Genomic DNA, 23,223 nt, shown 5'->3' with positions numbered 1-23,223 from the left:
TCCAAGAGATAAGAGCATACGAGTGTCCACGGAGCAGGCTGGGATCCCAGTCTGGTTGCTGCACCTCCAAACCAAGGGCTGTGTTTGGTCAGTGTGGTTCTTCTCTCCTGCGACAAGGGGTTTGCAAACAGTAAGTAATGGGAACCCGCGCTTTTCTGTGTGGGAGGCTCTGGTACATCCTGACTAACGACACATGATAAGGGATTATTGTAAGATGCTCACGCCTGTCATGATGGCTTACAGGAACTGCCTGAGCCCTGCCTCCCCCCAAAAGGTGTAACTACGGCACCGCACTTCCTCCACCTCTCACCTCTTCAAGAGTCATTGAGGTTATATTTACAGATGCTTTGGAGATGTGCCTTGGAGGGGTTCACGGCTGTTTCTTTCCCGTCTGAGACCATGCCTTCTGCTGAAGTTCTCAAGGACAGCTGCTACCCAGCACTGGTAGGCAGGATGGGTGGTGAAACAGTCGGTCCCTACGGAATCACCCTCAGATCCAGTAAGGAAAGCTGTCCTTTTGGAATATGAAACCTCTGCACTTATTAACAACAATTCCCCCCTGGGCTAAGGCCAGAAGACTGGGCAGGCACCATTTTTAGGTAGGGCCTTGGGAATATTAATAGTTCCACTCCCACTGTCTCACAGATAACGTCCTTTGGGCCACAGTGTGGCACAGGAGGGACAACAAAGAGCCAGGTATGCAAATCACCTCCCAGCATTTTCAGTTTCCAGTGCCATTTGCCAGCCTGACACACGCTGTGTCTCCTCGGGGTGCCCCCGGGTGCCCCAGCAGTCAGCAGTTCTCCTTTCCCCAGGTGCAGCAGCCCCGGGGCTGCACAGGGCCCTCGGCTCCTTGCCCTGCCCAGGCAGCACATGCTGCCAGGCTCCCGCCGCCGAGCGGGGATGCGGCAGAGCTGAGCAGTTTCCACGGTCTCCATGGTTTCACGTCTCTCCAGAAACAGATCAACTCTCATCATCTTTGTTTGAACAAGTCTCTCAGCTTTACTGTGAGATACGGTACAACATGTGCCGCGCTGAGAAGCACACAAAAGAAGCAGCACAGAATCTGACCGCTTCAAGTGAAAAATTTCAGTCATCAATAAAAATTGAAGGACAGAACACAGAAAGCAGGGAATAAAACTAAACCCACAAATTGCCTTGTTTTTTCTGGCACTGCAGATTCCTTCCTCAACAGTGTCTGGCAACTGACTCAGCCATCCTGTACTTTAAAAGCTCTTGCTGGATGGGCAGAAGGATAATTATTTACTTGCTCTGTATGATCATTGTTATACCATGTTGGTTTGAGGTCAAAATAGTTACAGCATTCAATGTACACAGAGATGCAACTAGTAGATTTCGTCTATACTGGCTGCTTTAGCCTCAAACTTACACTCAGGCATTTCTGCTTCTCCTGAGTTGTGTCCTGCTGCCTTACTTAGCAGTGCTGTTATGCTGAGCTCTAGGAAGGCAGCAGACAACACAACTCTTTACACCAGAGAGTATGCCACTATTTGATTTTTTCATAGAAATTTTTACTGCACAATAGCTAAACACATTTGTACAAATGTTATCTTTCCGGAGAGGTGGATTTTAACTTATCTCAAATTGCAGAAAAAAAAATAATCAAACAAGAATACATACTCTATTTTCATTTTCTGGAAAAAATGCCCACATAAATGCTTTTACATTGAATAGAGCCCTAAATGCTGTGCTTTTAATGTTGATAAAACCCCAAACCTGTTACGCAACCTAACCAGTGTTATTCTTGAGAAATAAAAAAGGAAGAGTGAAGCAACCAAACGTCTCAAAAACCACATCAGAAGGACACAGTGAACCTGTGTTTCTCTGGCCAGTTTGACCACACCACTTGTCTTTCACAGCAGTAAGTGAATTGTTGCTACCCCACAAGAACATCACAACAAAAAATATGTCCTGGACACAGGCTGTTTTAAATATGTTCTCCCAATTGCAATAGTATCAGATGGCAGTAATTTTGGACCAGATTTTGATCCCCTTATTCATGCTGGCAAGCAGTTGCCTCCACAAATAGATCCACTGACTCCCATGTTAGTAACTGATTGTCAGTGTGAGTAAAAAGATCACAGTCCTTTACCCCACTTTAATATTCAGGCTGTACCAGGAGCAAAAAAAAATGTATTTCACTTCCAACAAGTCTATTATTTTTCAAAGACTCAGTAAAATCATTCACCTCCTGAAAGGCAAGCACATACATCTGTACACAAAGAGAATGCCTCATTTGCCAACACAATTCTGGACTGGAACTAAAATAATGAATACTGAAAGAAAAACTTGCCACAACCCTGAGTGCTGACCTTAACATTCAAATACTCTCTCATCGGGCAGGGACTACAGCCAGCTTTCAAGTGTCACTGTGTGGGTGTCCAGAGAGTGAAAGTAAAAAGCAACTTAGGTGTTCAGTTATAAAGATTTAAAGTTATGCCAGCCAAGAACACACAAGTCACTGGATATTTAAATGTGGAATGTAAAACTGCTGCCATGAATTCACTAATTTAGGAGCTAATTTTGTACCACAGAAAGTAAACAACACAGAGCCATGAATACCTTTCCACTGGAATATTCTGTTTATGTGGTATTTTGGGAAAGTCAAAACAATTTAGTATTTAAGAGCAGAGGACTGTCATGAGGGGGTTCTGTGACTCTTGACTTGAGAAAACTCTGGGATGGGCTGTCTTAGCTAATATATCATTATTTAATTTGGACAATAAACCCCTGAGGTTCAGGCTTCGCATCTTTCTCAGGAAGGAATCGGCAGAGAACACCAGTGAGGGCAAGAGCCTGAGAAACAGGTGGTGGCAGGACGCAGCTATGAACTGTGGCTGAGTCTGAGGAAGCTAATGCCTCTTCTGTTGAGAGTGCCTCAAGAACAGCTGAGAAACTAGGGGATGGAGATAAGAAAGCAGCTTTGTCAACCCCAGGGATAAAGAAAAAAAATCACAAGTTGAGCCCTTGAACAGTATGAAATTGGCTGAAAAAATATCATAGCTTTGGAAGTACTTTTATTTGCTCTGGGTTTGAGTCTTTAGGAAGCCATCACTTACATTTTCATCCTCCACCACCTGGAGGTTAGAAATTTCATTAAAAAATATAGGTGAAGATGCTCCTGCAATCATTTGACTTTAGCTGTTAACCCTTCGAGAAGATCCCCATAATGCTGAGGGTAAGGCTGTGATTAAAAGGCAAGGTTCCCTCTGATCTGAAGAGGGGAGATGCATCTTCAGCCTACAGCCCAACCATTATAAAAGCTAAACACTACCTCATTATTATTAGCATTATTAAGAGAAAAACTGCTTGTGTCCTTTAGGCCACTCTTGCATGGTGAGAGCCCTGGGAGGTGCAGAGCAGAAGAGGGGGGCTGAGCACGCAGCCTCCCACAGCCCTCCCAGTGTTGGCTAAGCAGCCGGTCATGGTGTCAAAACCAGGGCAATGAAACATGTCTATCCTCGAGATCAGGGCTCTGAACTCTTGTGTTTCTTGTCTCTTTGCCTTCCTGGTACCTTTCTACAAGTTATTTTGAAACAGACTCTCCTCTGGTGTGTGTCGCGCAGCCCCCAGCACCCCACGTGTGGAGGGGGGGTGGGGAGCAGGTTTGCACCCCGTCCTGTACCCATGTTGGGATGCTCCTGGAGGCATCCCGTGGCCAGAGAAACGTGCAGGAAGGTGCAGTGCTGGGGGTGCAGCTTCTGTGCTGCACGCTGGGGAGGAGGGAGCCCATCTTCTTCAGACTGTGTGTTGTGGGTCCAATGCTCTTCTCACAAGCTGAATGATTTTAAAGAGACCAAAATCTCATCTATGATGGTGTCTTTTAGCAGACCTAGAAATTCTTCTGAATTCACATGTGTGAACAAGAGGACTGTATCCCAACTCTGCAAGCATGTGTTGGGTCTTTTTTGACCTTCCTTTCTATAGAAGTGAAGTCCAAGTGCGTGGGGCTGAAGGAGCTCAACGCCCCCTGGCAGACTCCCAGCCTGGATGTGCCAGGCCTGCACCCCAGCAGGTCAATCCAGACACACGCTCTGAGATCAGCTGAATAAACATTCTGATTACTCTTTCCCTGAGTGCTGTGTGTCTGAGGAAGGCACACCTTCAAAAAAGACACCTGGTCTGGCTTTGAGGACGCCAGGAGATGGAGTGTCCCCTCCTGGTCCTAAAACAGAACTGCACTACTGACAAAACTCCAAAGAAATGCTGAAAAGGATTTACATGCGAAATGCTGATTCTGTGGCAGAAACGCCCAAAGTGAAACGTCTGGATCAGGATGCAAATGTCTCCAAACATCATTGCTTTTGTCTCAAGCTCCCCTTAAAACCATCTCTCCGTTTTTCTTCAGTACATGCTACTAAACCCACTTTTCCCATAATGTTAAAAGCATCCAAGATCTAGTTAAAGACTGGTGATTCAAGTGTGAGGACAAGCCCGAGTGTTGGGGTTGCAGAAGTCAGAGCAGAGCCAACTCCTCACAGGGGTACGACAGCGATGACTGTGAGCATTTCTGTGGAGCTGGTGCTGGCGGGGAGCACACAGACTGTTGGTGATATTTCAGCACAGAGGCTGAAATATTTGCAATCCTGAAGAGCACCACGCTGTTCTAGCCTGCTGGACTCTTATCTCCCAGTGGTTACAAGCATGTCACACACAGAAAGAAGAGCTGAATGTCACCAGCCACAAAGCCAACATCCTCTATGACTTTTTAGCCACTTAGTCTGCAACTGACCTAACTCAGTAAACACTTGGGTCTTACACGGAGGACATGCCTGAAGTTCACAGCCATATCCCGTCACTGCTACAAACACAGGAAACAAAGCAGGCCCTCCTGAACCTCCTGCCACCTCAGATGGACCTTATGGCCAGCTTTCTCACTCAAATACATATTTGAGGACATGAAAGTGTCACAGGGTTCACAAGCCAGAACGTGGGCAACACATGCACTATGCACTTGGCACACTGATCAGCCCCAGACTCTCAAATTCTGTGGGAGAGGTGCTGGGAAGGCACAGCCGGGCAAGTGTTTCCTTGTGTCAGTCTCTGGTTCAAGCCAGCGGCTTGTTCAGAGTGAATGGGAGAGGCTCGGGGCACATTATCTTCCTGACCCCACGAGCCACATATCAAAGTCTTTATGAGGTGAAGAGCCACAAAGCAGACGCACTGTACCGCAGAGAGACAAGAGGAAAGGACGCTCTGGGAGGAGTGTTTAAGCGGGAGATGACAGCAGCTCCCCAGAGGTTGTGTTTTGTGAGGGAGGGTTGAGGCTGAGCACGCAGCTGGGTGCAAAGGCACCGCGGCACTGTCAGACGAGAGCCTGTGCTGGCTGGCTTCCTCTCACACCTGGGGATTCGTGTCACTCAGCAGCTCCTGTGACAGCCCAGCCCGGCTGCTGGCCACGTGGCAGAGCCTTGGCATGGGAACTGCACAAGGACTGCTTCTGAGCTGGAGCAGTGTGCTGGAGCAGGGAGGCCTGCGCTGCTCCGAAGGCTCAGAAACAGTAGTGGTTGTTAAAGGTGACTGATGATCACCCAGCACCCCTGCTAACGGCCCTGCTCAGCAGCCTTCCTTTCCATTGTTGTGGTCACAACAAAGTAATATCGATATGAACGCACAACTGGCACAAACATACAAGGAGATTGTATGAAGTTGCCCTGGAGCAGACTGTATATCCCCTCCTTGGAAGGTCATCTCCCAAGGCAGGATCTGCCCTGAAACCTGCAGTATGCAGGTCTGTCACGTGCACACGAACCCTCCTGAACTCCAGAGAAGTCAGTGGGACTGCGCAAACCTTACCCAAGTGTGAAAGGATGAGCAGGCTCCCACTGCTTAGCGAGCATTACGCAAACAGCCTGATTCTGCTCTCACATCAATTTTGCATCAGTCCAGCTCACGGTTTTCAGTAGTTCCTCTCAACTGACATCCATGCAAAGTGTTGGAACAAAAATAACCCTTATAGTATCTTTTCTCATTCAGTTGTTTCTCTAGAGCAAAATTTGTACCAGTGGAGGGACCAGTCCCATGTTTCTGTTCTAGACACGTTCTGAGCGCTGAAATGCAACGTAAAGAGATGGCATGTGGTACACACCGGTCAGTCACTGCAATGCCATGCCTGTCACCCCTACATCTCCAAAGCCCCCCGGTAGCAAACTGCATGGGAAGTGAATGATATTAACAATTTACCCCTTCACTGGTTTTCTGCAAATCTGAAGAAGTGTTTCTTGTGTCATTGCCTGCGTCCCCAGCATCAGAGCTGCTCTTATTTTCTTCCTCTTTGCAGTCCTTATCATCTTCATCTCCAGGAGATTTCCTTGACTGCTTGGAGGATTTCTAAAATGATCAACAACAAAGTTAAAAAGTAAAAACTGAGCTTCAGTCATAGAAAGACACTTCTGAAATACATGCTGAATGCTGTCTGATCATGTGGCTCCCTGTTCAAGGTGAATATTGGGGATGATATGTGGGGTGAGAACATTTTTCAGGTGAAGTAGTTGGGAGCTACTGCCATCAGTGAAGCAAAAGGAGAAATTCTGCGTTCTACACAAGTTGGCAGCACAACTGACTGTAAGACAGACACAGTAATAGGAGATGGGTATTAGTGTTGGGTCACCTGTAGGTTTTGTTAGTTAATGAAACAGATGGTGCCAGCTTGACAAAAGTTTTGATTAAACACAGAGATGTAAAATGAGAATAACATTAGCAGAGCTGCTTTCCATACTTTTTTTAGTGCTGTCAGCTTTAATATATTAACATTAAAGCCATGTGGAACCAATATATCTTTTCTGCTCCCTTTATGTTATGCAATTCTACAGTATAAAAGGATAAATTGTGGCATTAAGCCACCATTTTCCTAATCCTCTGTTTGCCCAGAGTCTTCTGGAAAGAAGATGGTAGACCAGACCTAATTTCTAATGTAAAACACACAGAGGGGGTGAAATTACTTAATACATTTTGTTCAGGGGATGAACCATGAAAATTCTTGCTCTCCTCCAAACTAAGCCTGGATCAGATTGTTTGCTTGCTTCTTCTCATTTTATCTAGTTTTCACTTTCAGAAAAGAATAACATGAATGTGAATGATCATGACTCTGCCACACCTTCCACCATTTCTGAAGCAAAGCACGGACCTGGAGGTACACACAGAACTGGAGGAAGTGACTATAACGTTGTTCCCTTTCACCCAGGTGACAAGTGAGAAGCCTACTTGAACCCAAAGTTGTCACTGCGCAGGTGATTATGTTCACCGGCCATTATGAGGCAGTCCAACACACATTACACTTAGCCTCCTCATCGACACTGCTACTTAGATATTAACAGGGCAGGTAGATACTACAATGCAGGTCTCTTATTTACAAATGGAGTGCCCTGCTCCCTCCTTAATGAATTAGTTCTTCCTCCATATCCTGTACTGAAGTATTTTACAACAGGAGCAGCTGAGCACATCTGACCCTACCCATCTTTTAGCGTGGCACCTGGGGCATTCACACTGGAGATGGGAGAGGGAAGCTTCAATTCTCCTGGACAGGAACCAAACCTGAGCTCACAACTCCCAGGAGGCACACTCCTACAGCTTTTTTTTTTTTTTTTTGCTCTTCATGAGGAAATACTTAGATAAGATGATCAAACCTATCAATCCATCTTCGCATGGATTTTCTTCCCAGCCCTTCTGAACTCCTTCCCATACTTTTCACCTCCTTCTCAAAGTGTGGGCACTAGAACAGGGCACAGTATTTCAACCGCTGTCTCACCAACGCTGTCTACAAAAGCGAGAGCACTGCCCTTTGCCTGTTTGAACACCACTGTTATGGTACTACAATCAAAATTCTAAAGAAGGAAGAACAAACAGATTGCCGTGAGGTGGACAGCATTCTAATTACAAATGCACGTGAATTAACAGTGGAAAAACTCGGAAGACAACCTTTGAAGTATAGGATTTTTTCCGTTTTGAGCCTGCTTTTTCATTCTTTCTTTTTCCTTTTCCATCCTCTTCTACCCGATCACCTTCCTCCTCACTGCTGGCATCTGCTGTATTTCCTCCTTCTCCTTCAGTTTCTGATGAGCTCTGTTGCTGAATTGCCTTTAAATAACAATAACAATAATAACATAAACAACAAAAATATCACTAAAATATATTATTTAATTTTTGTTCTCTATTGAAGATAGAAATACTGGTAACAGACAGCTTACATTTTAATTGCTATAGCCAAGAAGAGCTCAGGTTATTCCTGCAATTATCAAGAAAAAGGGCTGCAAAGGCAATTTTCTCAGTCACCACTTGAAAACAGATATCAGATGCAGATTCTGGGATAGCATGTTCTGAAGGTTTTACACAGAAACAAAAGATCCGATAACAAAAATGTGTTTGCCAGAGAACTAAGGGTTGCACAGTGGACAGACCTTGGCACGTTCTACTTTGGGCAAAACTATGGAAATTTCTACCCTTTGGCTGCAATAGGAGATAACTTGTTCAGGAGAGAAGATGGCTGTTACAAACCCCTGCAAAGGGCAAGGTCTCTGTGTTAGGAAAAAGCAAACACTGACCAGAAGGCTGAGAGCTCTTTGACAGTCCATCTCCCACAGACTATTCACTGTATTTTTTTTAAATCACCAAGTGTATGCAAAACATCTGTAGGGCTGAAAATATGAAACAGGAACCGAGAGGGGCAGCAGCTTGTCTGCAGGTGGTCTGTATCTCTGGTTTGTAAGGTTTTGTGCTAATAATGTAATAGGTGTTTGCCTCCTTTTGGAGGTGATTTTTGCCTTCAAAGGACCACATTTTTTTAATGAGAAAAGTTCTTTGGTTATATACAGCCCACCAGCTACTCTTCCCCCCTTCCAGCTCCACTGACTTTTTGCTCCGGACATCCAACAGGGAGAGCTGTTGTACAGCAGCTACTATCTCGTAACAGCGGCTTAAACCTCCACCTTCTCACCCCTCACAACTCTGGCAGTGGTGTCCTACGTGTTATACATTACCAATGTAAAAATCAAAAGTGCAGTGACCTTAAGGTCTGTGTAAAATACACTGAACCTGATATAAAAATAAACAACAGAAAGAAGTCAGAAATTATTCATGTTTATACTGGAGTAAATAAAACCTTCCATTTTTAATTCAACTAAATCTGCTGCAGAATTTTCCACTTCACCACCCCAGAATATCACGGAAAGCAAAGGGCTCTGCAGTCTGATTAAAGTTCAGTTTGTCACAGAGTGCAAGACCACAGCTGTCTTTACATTACACAATTACAAAAGCTGTGAAACTTTCTAGCTCCACCAAACCCAGGACCCTCCACATCATACAGTGTTTACATTGACAAGAAGTCTTCAAAAAATAAAACAAAACAGATAAGGAGGAATAGAACCGAAAGTCAATTTACCTGATATCCAGTAAACTTTACTCCAGGGTTGTTTTCTATTTCCCACAGGCCTTCATTAAATCCTTTTCGCTTGTTCGACTTCCCAAACTTATCTTTATACTCTTTATATGGGAAAAGGTCTTTGGGCCCCAGGAATGCGCTGCATTTTAACAAAGGTAACATTGAAAAAAAGGACTTAAATTCCTCCTCTTCAAAAAACCCCACATTAACAGCGCAAATGTTTTCCCTATTCTTCTGCTCATCCCATCTAATTTCTTTTTCAGTTCGATTTATTTGTTTGTTTTATTTATTTATTTATTTAACACGTTGGCTTTGAGTTACTGCTGCGAGTCCGATTTAATGGTTGGCTCACCATCCTGATGTTTGATGTTACAAAATCATGCTGAGTCTCTCTAGAAACAACTAAAACGAGTCTCATTTATTATAATAACTACTGCTGGGAACTGGCTCTTGAACAGTTTATGAAAGGGATTACATGACGTAATTGCCTGCGATAGCAAGGGACCAAACTTCCAATCCTGTGTGTTACAAATCCAGAAAGGCCTAAAAATACCATATGAAAATTAGAGCATGTAAGGAGTGCCTAGAACCCACGAGCCAAAACTTATCCCTTGTACTACAGGACAGGAAGAGCAGTGGCATTTATTATTATCTATACTGCCAGTAAGCCTGGAAGTTTCTTTCTTGGAATAAGCCCCCCACATGCTAGATTCTGTGCAAACACAATAAAAATACTCTCTTTCCCAAAAATCTTATAATTTCATATAAGACAACAAACAATGGGTGAATATAGGCAGATGACTAATACAAGGAAACAATGAGACACACAGGGTGCTTGTGGCCAAATTGTTTTTTAGACAGCACAGCAAAGGAGGGATTTTGTGCTCTGCTGCTGCGTTAAGTCAGCTATGCACTGGGCCAACTGATTCAGGCACAGGCACCACAATGCAGGGAAAAATAATTACCAAAAAAGAGTGGCGATTTATCCTGCTTTCTCTACATACTTTACAGTAAAACTCTTAACTTCTTATATAAAGCTGAAGAAAGCATCATTTCTTTTTCATTGGGCATCTTCATCCAGTGTCTTGTCTTTGCTCTGTATCATGGTGCTGGGATGGATAGTCATAAGTTAAATTAAAAACAGTGAAGGCAAAAAACCCCTTCATTCTCACATGGAAGATTCTATGTCATCAATGACCGGAGCTGAGCAAGTCACAGTGTCCTTCCCTATAATCACTGTCCTACTTTCCTGATGATCTCTGCAATTAATGTTAACTCTGTGGTCTCCATTATCACAGGACCATGGAGCTCCACCATTTACAACAGATGTATTCCTGTAACATCACCACGAGGTTGGGAAGTTGCCCTTTTTTTGCAGATGGGCTTCTGAGGCACAGAGATCTGCCCAAGGTCAAACTCAAACTGCTAGCAGAATACAGAGGGAAACCCAACTCTCTTCAGTTGCAGTCTGATACCTTTATCACAGGATCATATTTCTTCCTTGCTGTACACATTATTTCAGATTAATGCCTGATTTATGCCCTGACTCTTCCCAGCATTTATGAATGTGCAGAGTTTCATTCACTTAAATCAGCCCACTGGCCAAGAAGTTTGCCAGTACAGAGCCAACTAGTGGCTAAAGGCATCAGATGACAAGAGCTTCCTTTTAACTACACAGGAGACAGAACGGTACCAACACTCAGTTGTCTCATTGAAAAATATCTCAATTACATAATTACAAAGCCAAGAATGCATTTCTACCTGAAAGCCAAACAGTGATTTCCAAACTAAAAGATGTCTTGTTAATATTAAAGCCTACAATAGTGCAAGGGATCTGAATAAATTATTTTATCTATGCTTTTGCTAATACTAGGAGATGTCTCCTTGTTGCCAAAAATACATAAAACCAGTTATAACACAAATAACAAAGAAAAACCGTATGAAACTTACCGTGAGCTACCTTAATATAGCTCAATGGTAAATGGAAGTGTTTCTACAGCCTTTTATGTATAGTAAACACTGAAAAATTGTCTACATCTTTGTTTGAAATATGTTCATTGCCACTGGGAGAGTATAATAGTTTCCACTGCTCTGCCATAAAACTAAGGAGCTGCAATCTACAGTTCATTTTTAACAGTTATGATGCTTTCTAAATTATTAAATTGTAGTAACTACAAACTATTTTCCTGTTTCAGGTGTTACAGTCAGGTCAATCAGCTAACAAAATCCAAATTAGCAGTTTGGGATTCATTCATTTCAGAATAAAAGTAGTCAGAGTATTTATCTCAAAATGTTTCTCAAGAAAAATGCTTCCATTAAAAAAAAAACCCCACATTTAGTTTCTGATTTTAAAGCCTCATAAGCTTATTTCAACTTCATTCTTTTTCAGTTATTTTGTGACAGTAGTAGATCCCAATATATCAAAATATCAGGTTGTTTCATTACAGCAATAGGAAGAAGTGTTTTAACTAAAGAGAGTCTATCTTGATCTTTATTAAGCAGAAACTGTCTTTAAAGATTTCTAAATTCAAATGTGACGTATGAACTATGGGGTTTATTATGTTCTGGAATAATGTTAAAATGAAAAAATAATAAATTTTTAATAAAGCTTCAAACCTCTAAAATGGAATTTAAAATGTCATCAGAATTTAATTTTTCCATTTTTTAAGGAATTCTAGAAAACATGTTGCCTTAAAGTGGGGAAGGAAAAGTTTTAAAATGTAAATATTTCATGCAAAAATGGAAACTGTGATTTATTCTTTTAACTGCCTCAGACGTTGTTTAAAACAGTGACATGTACATTAAAATTTGGAACTCTGTAGCAATTACTGTAAGTCCTAACTTACCCTTACTGTTCTGATTCCTTTCTTTCCCTGAGCTCAGCCAGCTCAGTTCTTCTGAGAGCTCCATCCTACAGTATCTCCAGCACAAATCCCACAGGAATGCATATATTTTAAAGCTATGTGAGGACTGCACGAGACTCTGAGGTCTGCTTCCTTTCATTTTACAAATTCCCAAGTGAGTTCTTACACAGGACACGAACCCAAACATGTCCGAGTGCAGCAGCCTGATCTCTGCTATCATGCACATCCAAGTAAAAAATTTTTGCCCCTATATCTGAGTTCAGATGATCCTTTTAATAAATGTATGCCAACGCTTTTCTTTACAGGAAACAGGCACTGGTTATGCCACCAGGGGATACCCTCCACGCAGCAGCGTTCCCACCTACTTTCAGACTTTGCTTGCATGTCTTAATATAAATGAGTTGGGCTCATAAGACCTATCTCTAGGCTCCCAGTGGCTTCCATCAGGATTTGTTCCAATAAAATCAGTGGAGGTGACGTTAGCTGCAGTGGAAGAAGACATTTTCAAAGGAAAAGATCATGTTCATTCACTTACGTTTCATGAGTCCCAAAAAAGAAGATGGGGTATTTATTTGCTGGAGGCTTCACAGCTCCTTCGGGGAGTTCATCAATCTGTGAGACAGAAATGGAAAAAGGATTATTCCCAAATGTGGTGTCCCTCATCCAAGAATGCCAACCAAGCCCTGGAAGTGCTAGTGCAGGTATCCCACAGCCCTGGGAGGTCCCACTGTCTGCTGGGGTGGGGAAGGGAAGACAGCTGCTGATTTTTCAGGCAGGCAGGTCATACAAAGTCAGCGTATGACAGGAACACTACAGGGAGATGACAGAAGACCAAGGAGCAGACAAAAAGTTTTAATGATTTCACAGGCATAATACACAAAGGCAATAAAATCAAGTCTGCTTAATTTAAGTGTTAACTTCAGATGCTGCCTCATCAAAGGCACCGAAGCCCAGAGGGTAATCCTGTCTGTCTCACACAGCCACCTAAATAACTTCTGCAACAAATGGGGAACAGATGGTATCTCTGAGTCTCCGTAGCCGGAAAACCAGACAAACTCCCATCGGTGCTTCCTGGTAGTGATGGTGGTGAGCAGTGTAAAAGGTGTAACGCACACCAGGGAGGAGGGTCTGGGACTCTCCTTCCCCTGCACCATCCTAATAACAGGTTTTGGTCACCACTCCCCTCTGTACTCCATCTCTTCTTTCACATTTTATCCTGGCCTCCTGTTTCTCAAGACACAGCTGCAGAGCAGCTAAGGGAGGGATGATGAGGGTGTTCTCCTGAGATACAGCTGGGATTGGGACAAACCCCTCAGGCTGAGCAGTGCCTCGATTCCACCTTCCAGTGTCTCAGTGAGAGCACTGGTTGCAAGGCAGGAGATTAGGCTCATGACTTAGTCTTGTCTGTATCTAATTTTTCAGTTTTCTTCAACAGAAATGAGTGTCTAGGTGCCTACCCACATAAACCAGAAACACAGCACAGCTTTAAATAAGATCTAAGTGCCTGCCTTCCCAGAAATGGCACTTTTGAGCATATGTGGGTGTCTAGAATTAAGTGTCCAGAGAACTCTCTGGCTAAGAGGAAGCCTAATGAATCTCAACACCAGAGAGCAGGTGAATGACTTGCTGCCTGGGTCTTGAGCAACTCAGCCTCAACATAAGCAGACTGGGTCCTGCCAAATGTCACTGGAATGGAGAGCAAAGTGCTGACATACCAATGCTATATGAAATCTGCTCCTCAGCAGAGCATGGGGATGGAACCTGCATGTTTTCACTCAGGAGGCCAGGCCCACATGTGCTTTCCTTCTCTTTTCCTGCCGAAGGACCCCAAACACTGAATTCTTGTTGATTAATAAACACCAGATTGTTTTCAAAGGATGTTCTCTTTCACTGTAAAGCATCTGCTGGCTACACAGCTCTCAAAGGAGTATGAGCTTTTCTAAGAATTCAAGTCCTTTTGGTCTTTTTGCAAGGACACCCGTTGGGGACAGAGAAACCAGAGCCACATGTGGAGCTGTAACATCACAGGACTCCTTTCTGCAAAAGAAATGGACGCCTATCTTTTAGGTCTAAGTGGAGCATTCTCTGAAGCTATGCCAAAATCAGGGGATATAAGAGCACTTCCAAACCATCCCCTGTCTCTTTTCTGTGGCATGACTCCGGGGTACGGATGGTGGGGCTCTGGCACTCTGGGCCATGCGTCACGGTGCACTCACTGCCCAGAACAGTCTGCAGGAGACAATCGATGATGGTCAGAGGTGTCACACGCCTTGTGGGCACAGCAATTACCCAGCTTCTTTTATTTAACAAAGCTAATTAATTGATAAATAAAAGGAGAATCTGTTATTTAAATGCACATAAAGGAAGATACACCCTGGTAGAAGATGGAAGCATGCATTCCCTTTTAGCTCAGCTGTGTGTAAGAAGGAACTGAAACGACATGACAGGCTGTTCAGTGTCCTCTTCATCATCAGGAATACATAGAGGAAAGACTGCCAAAGATATTTTTTTAGAACTCATTATTTTCTGACATCAACTATTTGTTTCTAAGTAAGTGCTCATAATGTGGTCATTTGCTCACTAATTCATGATTTAAATACAGGTATTAGATTATAACAGTGATAAAAAGACTGTAGGGGAAAAACACTGCAACTCACTTTACAAACTGATAGCAAGTCAGGGAGATAGTACTTCCCACCCTGCAACACATTTTATGTCTCCTTAAAGATGGAAGTATCTACGCGTCAGAGCAAAGGCTGCGCTGGCAGCTTACCAAGTATGGGGGTAATACACCTCAGCTGTCTGGATGCCATAGCCATCTTCCTCTTTATTACAACAAAGATGTCCAGAGAGATACCAGACCCCAGAAAAATGTGGACTCCCACGACTGAGACGAACAATGTCTGCTGGGACTTGAGGGAGAATCTCATTTGGCTGCTTGAAACACGGCGCCAGCTCTGGGCTGCATTACAGAACTGCACACAGTCCAGTTACTGTCTCAGTCCTTTAAGAATTTCTCATGAAATAAAGCAAACAGCTGTAAATGATCAGCAAAGCGGAGGAATGAAGACATGCTTAGTAGGGAACGCTGATCAGAAGGGAACAGGGATCTTACATCACACAACGTGCTATGCTCCAAAGCAGTGAGGATCTTCGCCAAAGCAACATCCCAAGTAGAGTTAAGCTTCGTGTTGTATTCCCAGCACTTTATACTGTTAGCTAAGGAGCAGCACCAAACTGACAAAGGACAGCACACACATCTGTCACGCAGCTCACCTGCTCCCCATTTCGTGGCATATTTCTTTATTCAGCTGAGCATCCCCTCTGACTATGTATAAGCATCTTCACAGGAAAACATAAAAAAGCTTTTCATAGATTTTAAAAGTTGGCATACAGATATGAACACATGCAGTATAAATCTGCACTGAACAGCTCAAGGACAGACCGTTAATGCTCCCACACTAACGTTTCACTGTGCAGCTGAGGTCAAGACTTTTCCCTGCCTTCACTGATTTTGCTGTGAGCTCCCCAGCTCTCAGGCTTGTGTCGCTAGTACTGTAATGAGGTTGAATATGAAGTGAAGTGACAGTGCTGTCTTACGGCCATTTAACTCTGTGGCAAAAACTCCAGGGAATTTAGTGAGGGATGAGACCCTCTCTGCCATTAGGAAAGAGCTCTTCTCTTTTTACCTGTTTCATGCAAATCCCTGCATTACAGACTGTGAGAGGAGAGCTTTTGCAGAGTCCACACATTCTCAGCAAAACCACCTTCGCCCTCTGTGAATGCTGAGCCCCGAAGTGCTTATTTAGCTGCAGAACAACCCCAGCACTGCTTAACGATTGCTGCTGTTTTGTAGTAACAGAAAGCAAGCAGTACAAGCAACCATACTGCAGCCCCCTGCTGCTGCACTCAGTCACAATTTATTCCCGTCCTACAAGATGTTTTGGTTAAATATGCTGAAGATTTGGATCTGATATTTTCCCCCATATCAGCAAGATCAAAGACACAGAGAGAGGGAGGGAGAGAAAGAGAGCGAGCGTGTGAGCACAAGAGCAAGAAAAGCATCACTGCTTCGAACCGGGAACAAAAGAGATAAGTGCACCCATACTAGGACACAGTGTTGTAGTTACAGAAACCTCACTAATGACTAAAGCATCTGTCTATCAGAGAGCCAGACTGCGATTGCATTTTGCTCCTGGAAGGAAACAAACAGATTTCTAAAGGACCCGTTATAACCTGCAATCAAAGAGGAGATCCATCCCCTCCTGAACCAGAGCAGACAGTGGGCTGGAGCTTGCTGCCACCGAAATCAGTGAGAGCGGTGCATGGCATGCAAATCTGATACGTGCATCAGCAACATCATGGGCTGCCGCTTCAATTATGGCTAAAATTAAAGCAGGTGGTTTCAGATTTCGAGTTTTATCCCCTTTGCTCCCGTTGCTGTCATCTGCTTAATGAATAACAATTGCTTTCTTTTTGCACAACCTCAGCAGAGCTGCACTTCCCAGCATTTGTTTGCCAACCAAGCAGCAGAGCTTTAAAGACGTAACTGTGCTTTGCTTTTTTTTTTTTTTCCTTTCTTTTCAGTAAACAAATGCCAGGCTTCTAGGGTCAGGAACACTGAACAGAAAATTCAGTCTGGACCTCTCAAACCAGAGCAGGGCTTTATCAAATGGTGTTGCTAGGGACTACCAATGAGCAAGCAAGAAATCTGTCTCCTTACATTGTAGTTTACAGGCTAGGATGTATATGCAGCCCAAATATTTTGCTCTCAGAGGTGCTCAATAATTGCTGACTTCTCAGGTAGGATTTCCCACTGGTTCTCCCAGGCTGGGTTCGGCAGTACTCACACTGCAACACTTTCTTCCCAGTTGCCATGAGGCTAGGGACCCTGGGGAGAGAGGCACTGGCTGGGTGGTTGGAGGGAGCCGCGGAGCCGAAGCCCTGCGAGGAGCACAGCACAGAGCTGCCCTCTGAGAACAACAGCGGCTTCCAGAAGCACAAATCATCCCCGTGCCTGCCTGTGGGATAACGTGGCATATTCCAGACAGGCGGAGGAGCTCCCTGGGAGGGCTGGTGCAGAACCGGGGGGAAGCTGCACCCCCTCCTGCGTGTTCTGCTCCGCAGAGCTCTACATTCCCTGCAAAATGGGAAACATGTCTCTCTGAGCCGCAGAGAAAACGGCACGCTTTGTCTCTCTGCTCGTCTATGTAAAGCAGCTTTCTGTGGAGGTTTACGTTACTGCAGCAGTCAAGAAAGGGGCAGTTCTGCCCATCATGGCAGAAGGGCATCCCAGATGTGTCTTCTTCCACTTGGAGGGACAGCAGGTGGCAGGTTGTAGGGCTATCGCAAAATCTCTGTGCTGTGCATAAGCTGCTGCTCAGAAGCAGGAATTCCAGGCTGTCAGGGTGGCTTTCCGACCAGACCCTGTTGTTCCATTATGTTCCAACAGAATTTTACACTGCAAAAAAAAGGTATTATGCGAAAATACCTATCAGGTTCAGTCAAGAAAGCTTTCCTTCAGCATGCAGAGATGCTTATGCGAGCATTGAAACCACAAGAACAAGTCCCTTTATTTTGCAGAAAGAGGGAATTAAAACTGCAGAGCAGTGATCACTGATTGTTTTGACATACTGTAAATGCCTTTGATTGGCAAAAGCACACAGAAGCATTGCAGAGATCAGTATCTCCCACTGAAATCCCTGGAGTCACTGCACAGCAGTCGAGCAAAGGCCTATAGTATTTTTGCTGGAAAGTGGTTCAAGTTGCTTATTATTGCCCAACACATACAAGCAGCTTGATCTTTTTGCAGTTAGCTTATTAGCAAAACTCTAGACGGATAAAAGCAATGCTCTTCAAAATCCATTATTAAAATAGGATATTTTGCTTCTCTACAACATTTTTATTCAAAATGGATTTAATATGCTTTTTAATAGCTAATGCTACTGGGAGTTAGCAGCATGGCAGTATCTTTTCTAAACCATTATTTAAAATACTGTTCTGTAAAATGTAAAATATTAATTTTTTTTTTCCCCAGAGGATCCTAAAATGTGGAAAAAAAAAAAAAAAATCAAAAAAATCCAACCTCCTTCAAGCTAAAAACTGTGACTCAAATTCTATAGTACTTAAATTGAACAGCAAACCAACTAAAGCTGATTGGAGACGGCTGAATTTTTCTCTCATTTATGAGGACTATATGGTATTTGAAGCAGAGCACAACTCCTTCCCTGATGTACATCACATACTAGAACTCCTAGTGTGGAATGCTGGCATATGCACTTTTTCACCCATTAAAAAAGATAACCCTGTGAAGGGTGAGACTGGAAGCAGAATCCAACTTAATAAGGTGGAATTGCATGGCTACAAAAGTAAAAATTAAAAAAAAAAAATCTCTGGGCATGGAAGAGTGCCACCAGCAAAAACAAAAAGCAAAACAAGATTAAAAACAGCAGAGCATACTTTTGAGCACTGCTGAAAATGGCTGAAGGGTATCCTGCAGACAGGCAGAAATGACAATATAAAGACATCAATCCTCCTTTTTTTCTGTGCATGCTCAGGACCTCAACGAGATAGAAGACAATGAAGGGTTAGTTGGAGTCCAAACAATGCTGGCAGGCAATGTCTCGCTAGGAAAGATCAGCAGTCTTGCAGCTGAGTTCAGCCCCTTTACATCTCTAATTAGCAGCATATTTTTAAGACAGAAAGTTGAAATACACTTTCTGCAGAGCTGCTTTAATCTTCAGTATGAAAATGGGGCCAAAGCTTAGTTCTGCGTGACTGGTATCTATATGCATGACTTTGTAGATAACAGATCTGTTCATGTGATTCAAGTCCTCCGTGAGCTTTCGTGGCTGGTGGACAGAAGACTGTCAGAGGAGGAGACACTGGGGATACAAAGACCAGCCCTACCTCTGCCGCTGGCCTCTGGGATGACCTTGGCCACATCACTGTATCTCCTCCAGGCTCACTTTTACAAGTGGGGACTGTGGGACTGTTCTCCTTATAAAGCATTGGAGGTCCACGGCTATAATGCCAGGTATTACTAACAACAAATACTTCCAGCTCTGTCAGAGGAGGATTTCAGGTTACCAAACTACAATCCTCCCAGGGAGCATGCCCCAAAGTTAGACTGCTGAAAAAAATGCTCCATTTTCTTAAAATCAAGGGTTTCCCTGCCACTGTGAGTGAAGCAATGGTGCTACCACTAGGATTTTTTCCCCCCAGTCTGTACCCTAAAGAAAGGATGTGGTTGCACTATTTTCGGTCTGGCTCTTACCTGCAATAACTCGGGGACACATCAGACAATTTTGCCAAACCAGAGAAAAGGAGAAAGGCCAAAGAAATATTGTTTCCCCATGTTTTGTGATAAATAGGCTGTCCATCAAAAGATGGACAGGCAAGTAGTCCATATGCTGACAGACAGCTTGCAGTGCAGGCTCAACCAAAACATCAGGCAGTGGGGAATTCACATAAAGGCAAGACAGAGAAAAATAAACTTCTTAAGTTTCATGGCTCAGAAAATTACTTTTTATTTGTGGATGGGTGGGGAGAGGTTGTTCATTTTCAACAACTATTTCCAGCTCTGAGGCATTTTGTATTTACTCTTCTTCCCTTTAAGCAGAGTGAAGCTTGATTCTCCTTTGTCTGAATTATTCTTCAGAGATCAAAATACTGTTTGCATCCACCTGAGCAAACCATAGCGAGCCCACTAACACCAAATGAAAGCAGTTTCTGATGACAAAATCTTTATCATCTTACTACAAATATTTTTGTCTCGAAACATAAAAGTGTGCAAGAAATGCACATACAAAAATGTGTTTGGAAGATATACAGCAAATGAAAGCTAATTAACCAGTCAAGACATCAACAGATGAGAATTTTTAGGGCCTGCACAAACACCATATTTCTCTCCTGTCACTCTCTTCTCCGAAGCCAAAGGGACTTGAAAAGTCGTATCATCCGCCCCCCAAGTGCTCAGATAAACCCTGCCACCTTCCATATCACATCTGCTCGAAAGAGTGGATGAATGGTTGTCATGTCCTGATCAGATGAGGGAGGATTCATTAGACCGAGGAATATTCTTTGGCCTTCCAATATTTACACTAGAATTTTACTATTTCGTTGATTCGGTTTGTTTTTAAGGAAAAATGTAATATTCATGAGATAAGAATTTTTTGGCCAGTCAACTTCATCAAAACCTTTTCAATCAGATGCAGCCTGCCTAGAGCGTTGACATTTGGTCAAATACACACCACCAAATTTTATACTCGAGGCTCATCTGTTCCACATATCCAAAGCTCCATATTCCACTGTTCAAGCTTTTATTAAAAGAAGTATTGCTAGTCCTTACACTCATTGTTGGCACACTTAAAGCCAAAAGGTAAGCAACCTTCTGGAAGACTGCAGTCTCCTAGACTTGGCTGGATTAATTTACTATTTCTTTTCCAATGTAATTTACTTCCCCAAAAAGTCAGTTTTAAAAAAAAAATGGATTGGCATAATATTTCCAGGCTGAAGAATATTGAGCACCCTTGTGCAATTTTTGGTCCAGCTTCCCACAAAGTACACAAAACCCTGCTGGCGTTACAGCTTGTGGCTAAAATTGTTTTGAGTAAGGAAACGTGATCAATGGAGACTGCAGGTCCCAGAATGCAAACCTCCAGTTTGCATAAGGGTGGACACAAACAACCTAGAGACAAAGAAGGGAACAATCTGCTTCCCTTGCTGCAGCCCGCAGGCTCCTGCTAGGGAGGATTCAAGCTTGACCCTCTCTGGAGGTTGCAACTATCATCTGGGCCTTTGGGGTACAGAAAACCTTCCTGCTTGTCTCCTCTGTGACCTGTTTTGTTACCATCAGTTGCAGCTAAGGAGTATAATATCAGGGGGCTGAAGCACTCCTTTTCGCTGAACAAGTGCCTGCATAGAAAAAAATGCTTACTGTTACACGGGAAAAGAACACAAAATCTTTGTCCCTTAGAAGCACACGACATTTTTAGTGTCCTGCAACCCTCTGAGGTTTGGGTGCAGCAGTAGAGATGAGACTACATGAGTTTCCTGACTAGTCCTCCAGAGGGAATGGAGACACAGCAAAGCATGGATTTGTCTTCATTATGTTGCTCTCTGTGGACCCAACGGACCACAAAGACTCATGCTCTTAAACACCTGAGTGTATGTGTTCGCACGAGAATACCCATTTGCAGGATTTAAGCAACTTCTTCAAAACATAAACTGTTTCACAGTATCATAAACTAATTTACCTATTTCCTACCCACCTTCTTGCGGGCACAGGCAGGCTGCACCAGCTGAGCGGCACACACAGCACAGAAGCCAGCTGAGCAGGTATCTTCTGCAGGCAGTGAGTATGGTGGAGGTCCCTGAACAGACCCTACGTGCTGGTGCTGAGGACTGAGGAAGCCCAGGCTCGCTCCGAGCACCAAGTCACAGCACTTGGGGGGCTCACGTGAAGACAGCGGACTGGGACTTTTCAGCAGAGGAGAGGCCTTAGTCCAGCTTCTGGGTCTATGGGGTAAGTATAATCACCAAGCATCACTGGCACACGGTCCAATTATTTTGTTGTGATGCAAATAACACATACAACAACACCGCGAACACAATCTGGGGGGAATGAGAAGCAATGAAACCTAACTGCAAAGCCAATGAAATGATGTGCAACAATTTTTCAAAGGCAGGTTTTCCTGTTTACTCTGCTGACAAACTGCAAATTTGTACCTGCAGAAGAGCTCAGCATCTGTAGAAAGCCTAGGGTCGCTATAAACCCAACAACTGTCTGTAAATAATTGTTCCCATTACTCCCGCAGCCTTAGCCACCATCTATGGTACAAAACAACCAATTAAACCAGCAGACTATTTTGCTAAAATGGAACTTTTGCCTGTCTTGACTGGGTTGCAAAAACCATGGAATGAAAAGAGATTTGTGGAGTCACAGTGGCCTCTGTGCAGCACTTGGATCCAACTTTGTATTTTTACTGGGTTTGCTTTCAATCTCTACTCAGATTTCCAGGAGCTGTCATTACGGTGTCAAATACCTTCTTTGCAAAGTCCCTCAATCTAGGTTAAACTCTTAGGAATTTTAATCTGTCTGCCTAAAGAGACTCAGGAACGAGTTTTCCCAAGCCAAGTCATACTCCTCCCCACCTGCCTGGTTTTCTGCTTCCAAAACCTCAGAATGAGAGTTTTCATTTAGTTTTGACCAAAAACGTAATGTTGCTGAAATTTACTTAGATAGTCCCTAAAAGATTAACAACCTGATTTATGAAAATGAACATTTTCCTCAATAAAATAAAATCTCCAGCAGCACTTTACAAGAATAAAGCTATATAAAAATATACAAAGCAACCCCTTATGTACATACAGACCTACGAACTTAAATCATGTTAGAAAAAAATTACTCAAATGAAATAATAAAAACACGAATGACAAAAAGATGTATTTTGAGAGATGTAAGTGGCATTAATGTCAGAGACAAGATGAATATATCAATATGGTAGTGACCAGACTTGCTACGGTTGCATGCCCATTATTCTAAAAAATATATTTTACATCAGAAACACTAAATATGAGTTTTAAGCATGTGAGTACTCTCTTAATGTACAGGGATTAATCATGGGCTTGAAGTTGTCTATACATGCACACACACATGTATATATCTGCTTGTATTATTAAGAGTTACTTTAGAATATCCTTCCTTTCCATCTGGGGAGTTAACTTGAACATGTGTATGAGGTATGTGTATTCTGTGGTACTTTCAAATAACCTTTCAGAATATGGTGTTTCCATGAACACCAGTTATCTACAAAACCTAGTGCCTCTGCTGCAGGTATGTTATGTTACAAAAGTCACAAAGTTTACCTGAGAATCTGCTTTCTCCCAAAAGTCTCTAATTTCCTCTATCTTTCCTTCTCTAAAAGAGACCAAGAGCTTTTGGACATCGCTCTCTCTCAT

The 23,223-nt window shown here is 43.3% G+C and overlaps 1 protein-coding gene across 1 annotated transcript in view; it reads right to left on the bottom strand.

The window, feature by feature from the left end:
* Nucleotides 1–23,223, bottom strand: part of HDGFL3 (HDGF like 3) — a 25,470-nt gene extending 2,247 nt beyond the window's left edge. Inside the window, exons 1-5 of the mRNA XM_026856082.1 lie at nucleotides 23,131–23,223; nucleotides 12,797–12,873; nucleotides 9,398–9,536; nucleotides 7,939–8,097; nucleotides 6,205–6,351 (exon numbers count right to left, since the gene is read on the bottom strand). Coding sequence (XP_026711883.1) covers nucleotides 6,205–6,351; nucleotides 7,939–8,097; nucleotides 9,398–9,536; nucleotides 12,797–12,873; nucleotides 23,131–23,223 — 615 coding nt within the window. The remainder of the gene's footprint in view (nucleotides 1–6,204; nucleotides 6,352–7,938; nucleotides 8,098–9,397; nucleotides 9,537–12,796; nucleotides 12,874–23,130) is intronic.

The sequence above is a fragment of the Athene cunicularia genome, assembly GCF_003259725.1.
Source record: "Athene cunicularia isolate RWA chromosome 10 unlocalized genomic scaffold, athCun1 chr10_part1, whole genome shotgun sequence".
In the NCBI taxonomy this organism is placed as follows: Eukaryota; Metazoa; Chordata; class Aves; order Strigiformes; family Strigidae; genus Athene; species Athene cunicularia.
Note: the sequence above shows the minus strand (reverse complement) of the source record. Positions and strands in the feature narration are given on the sequence as shown.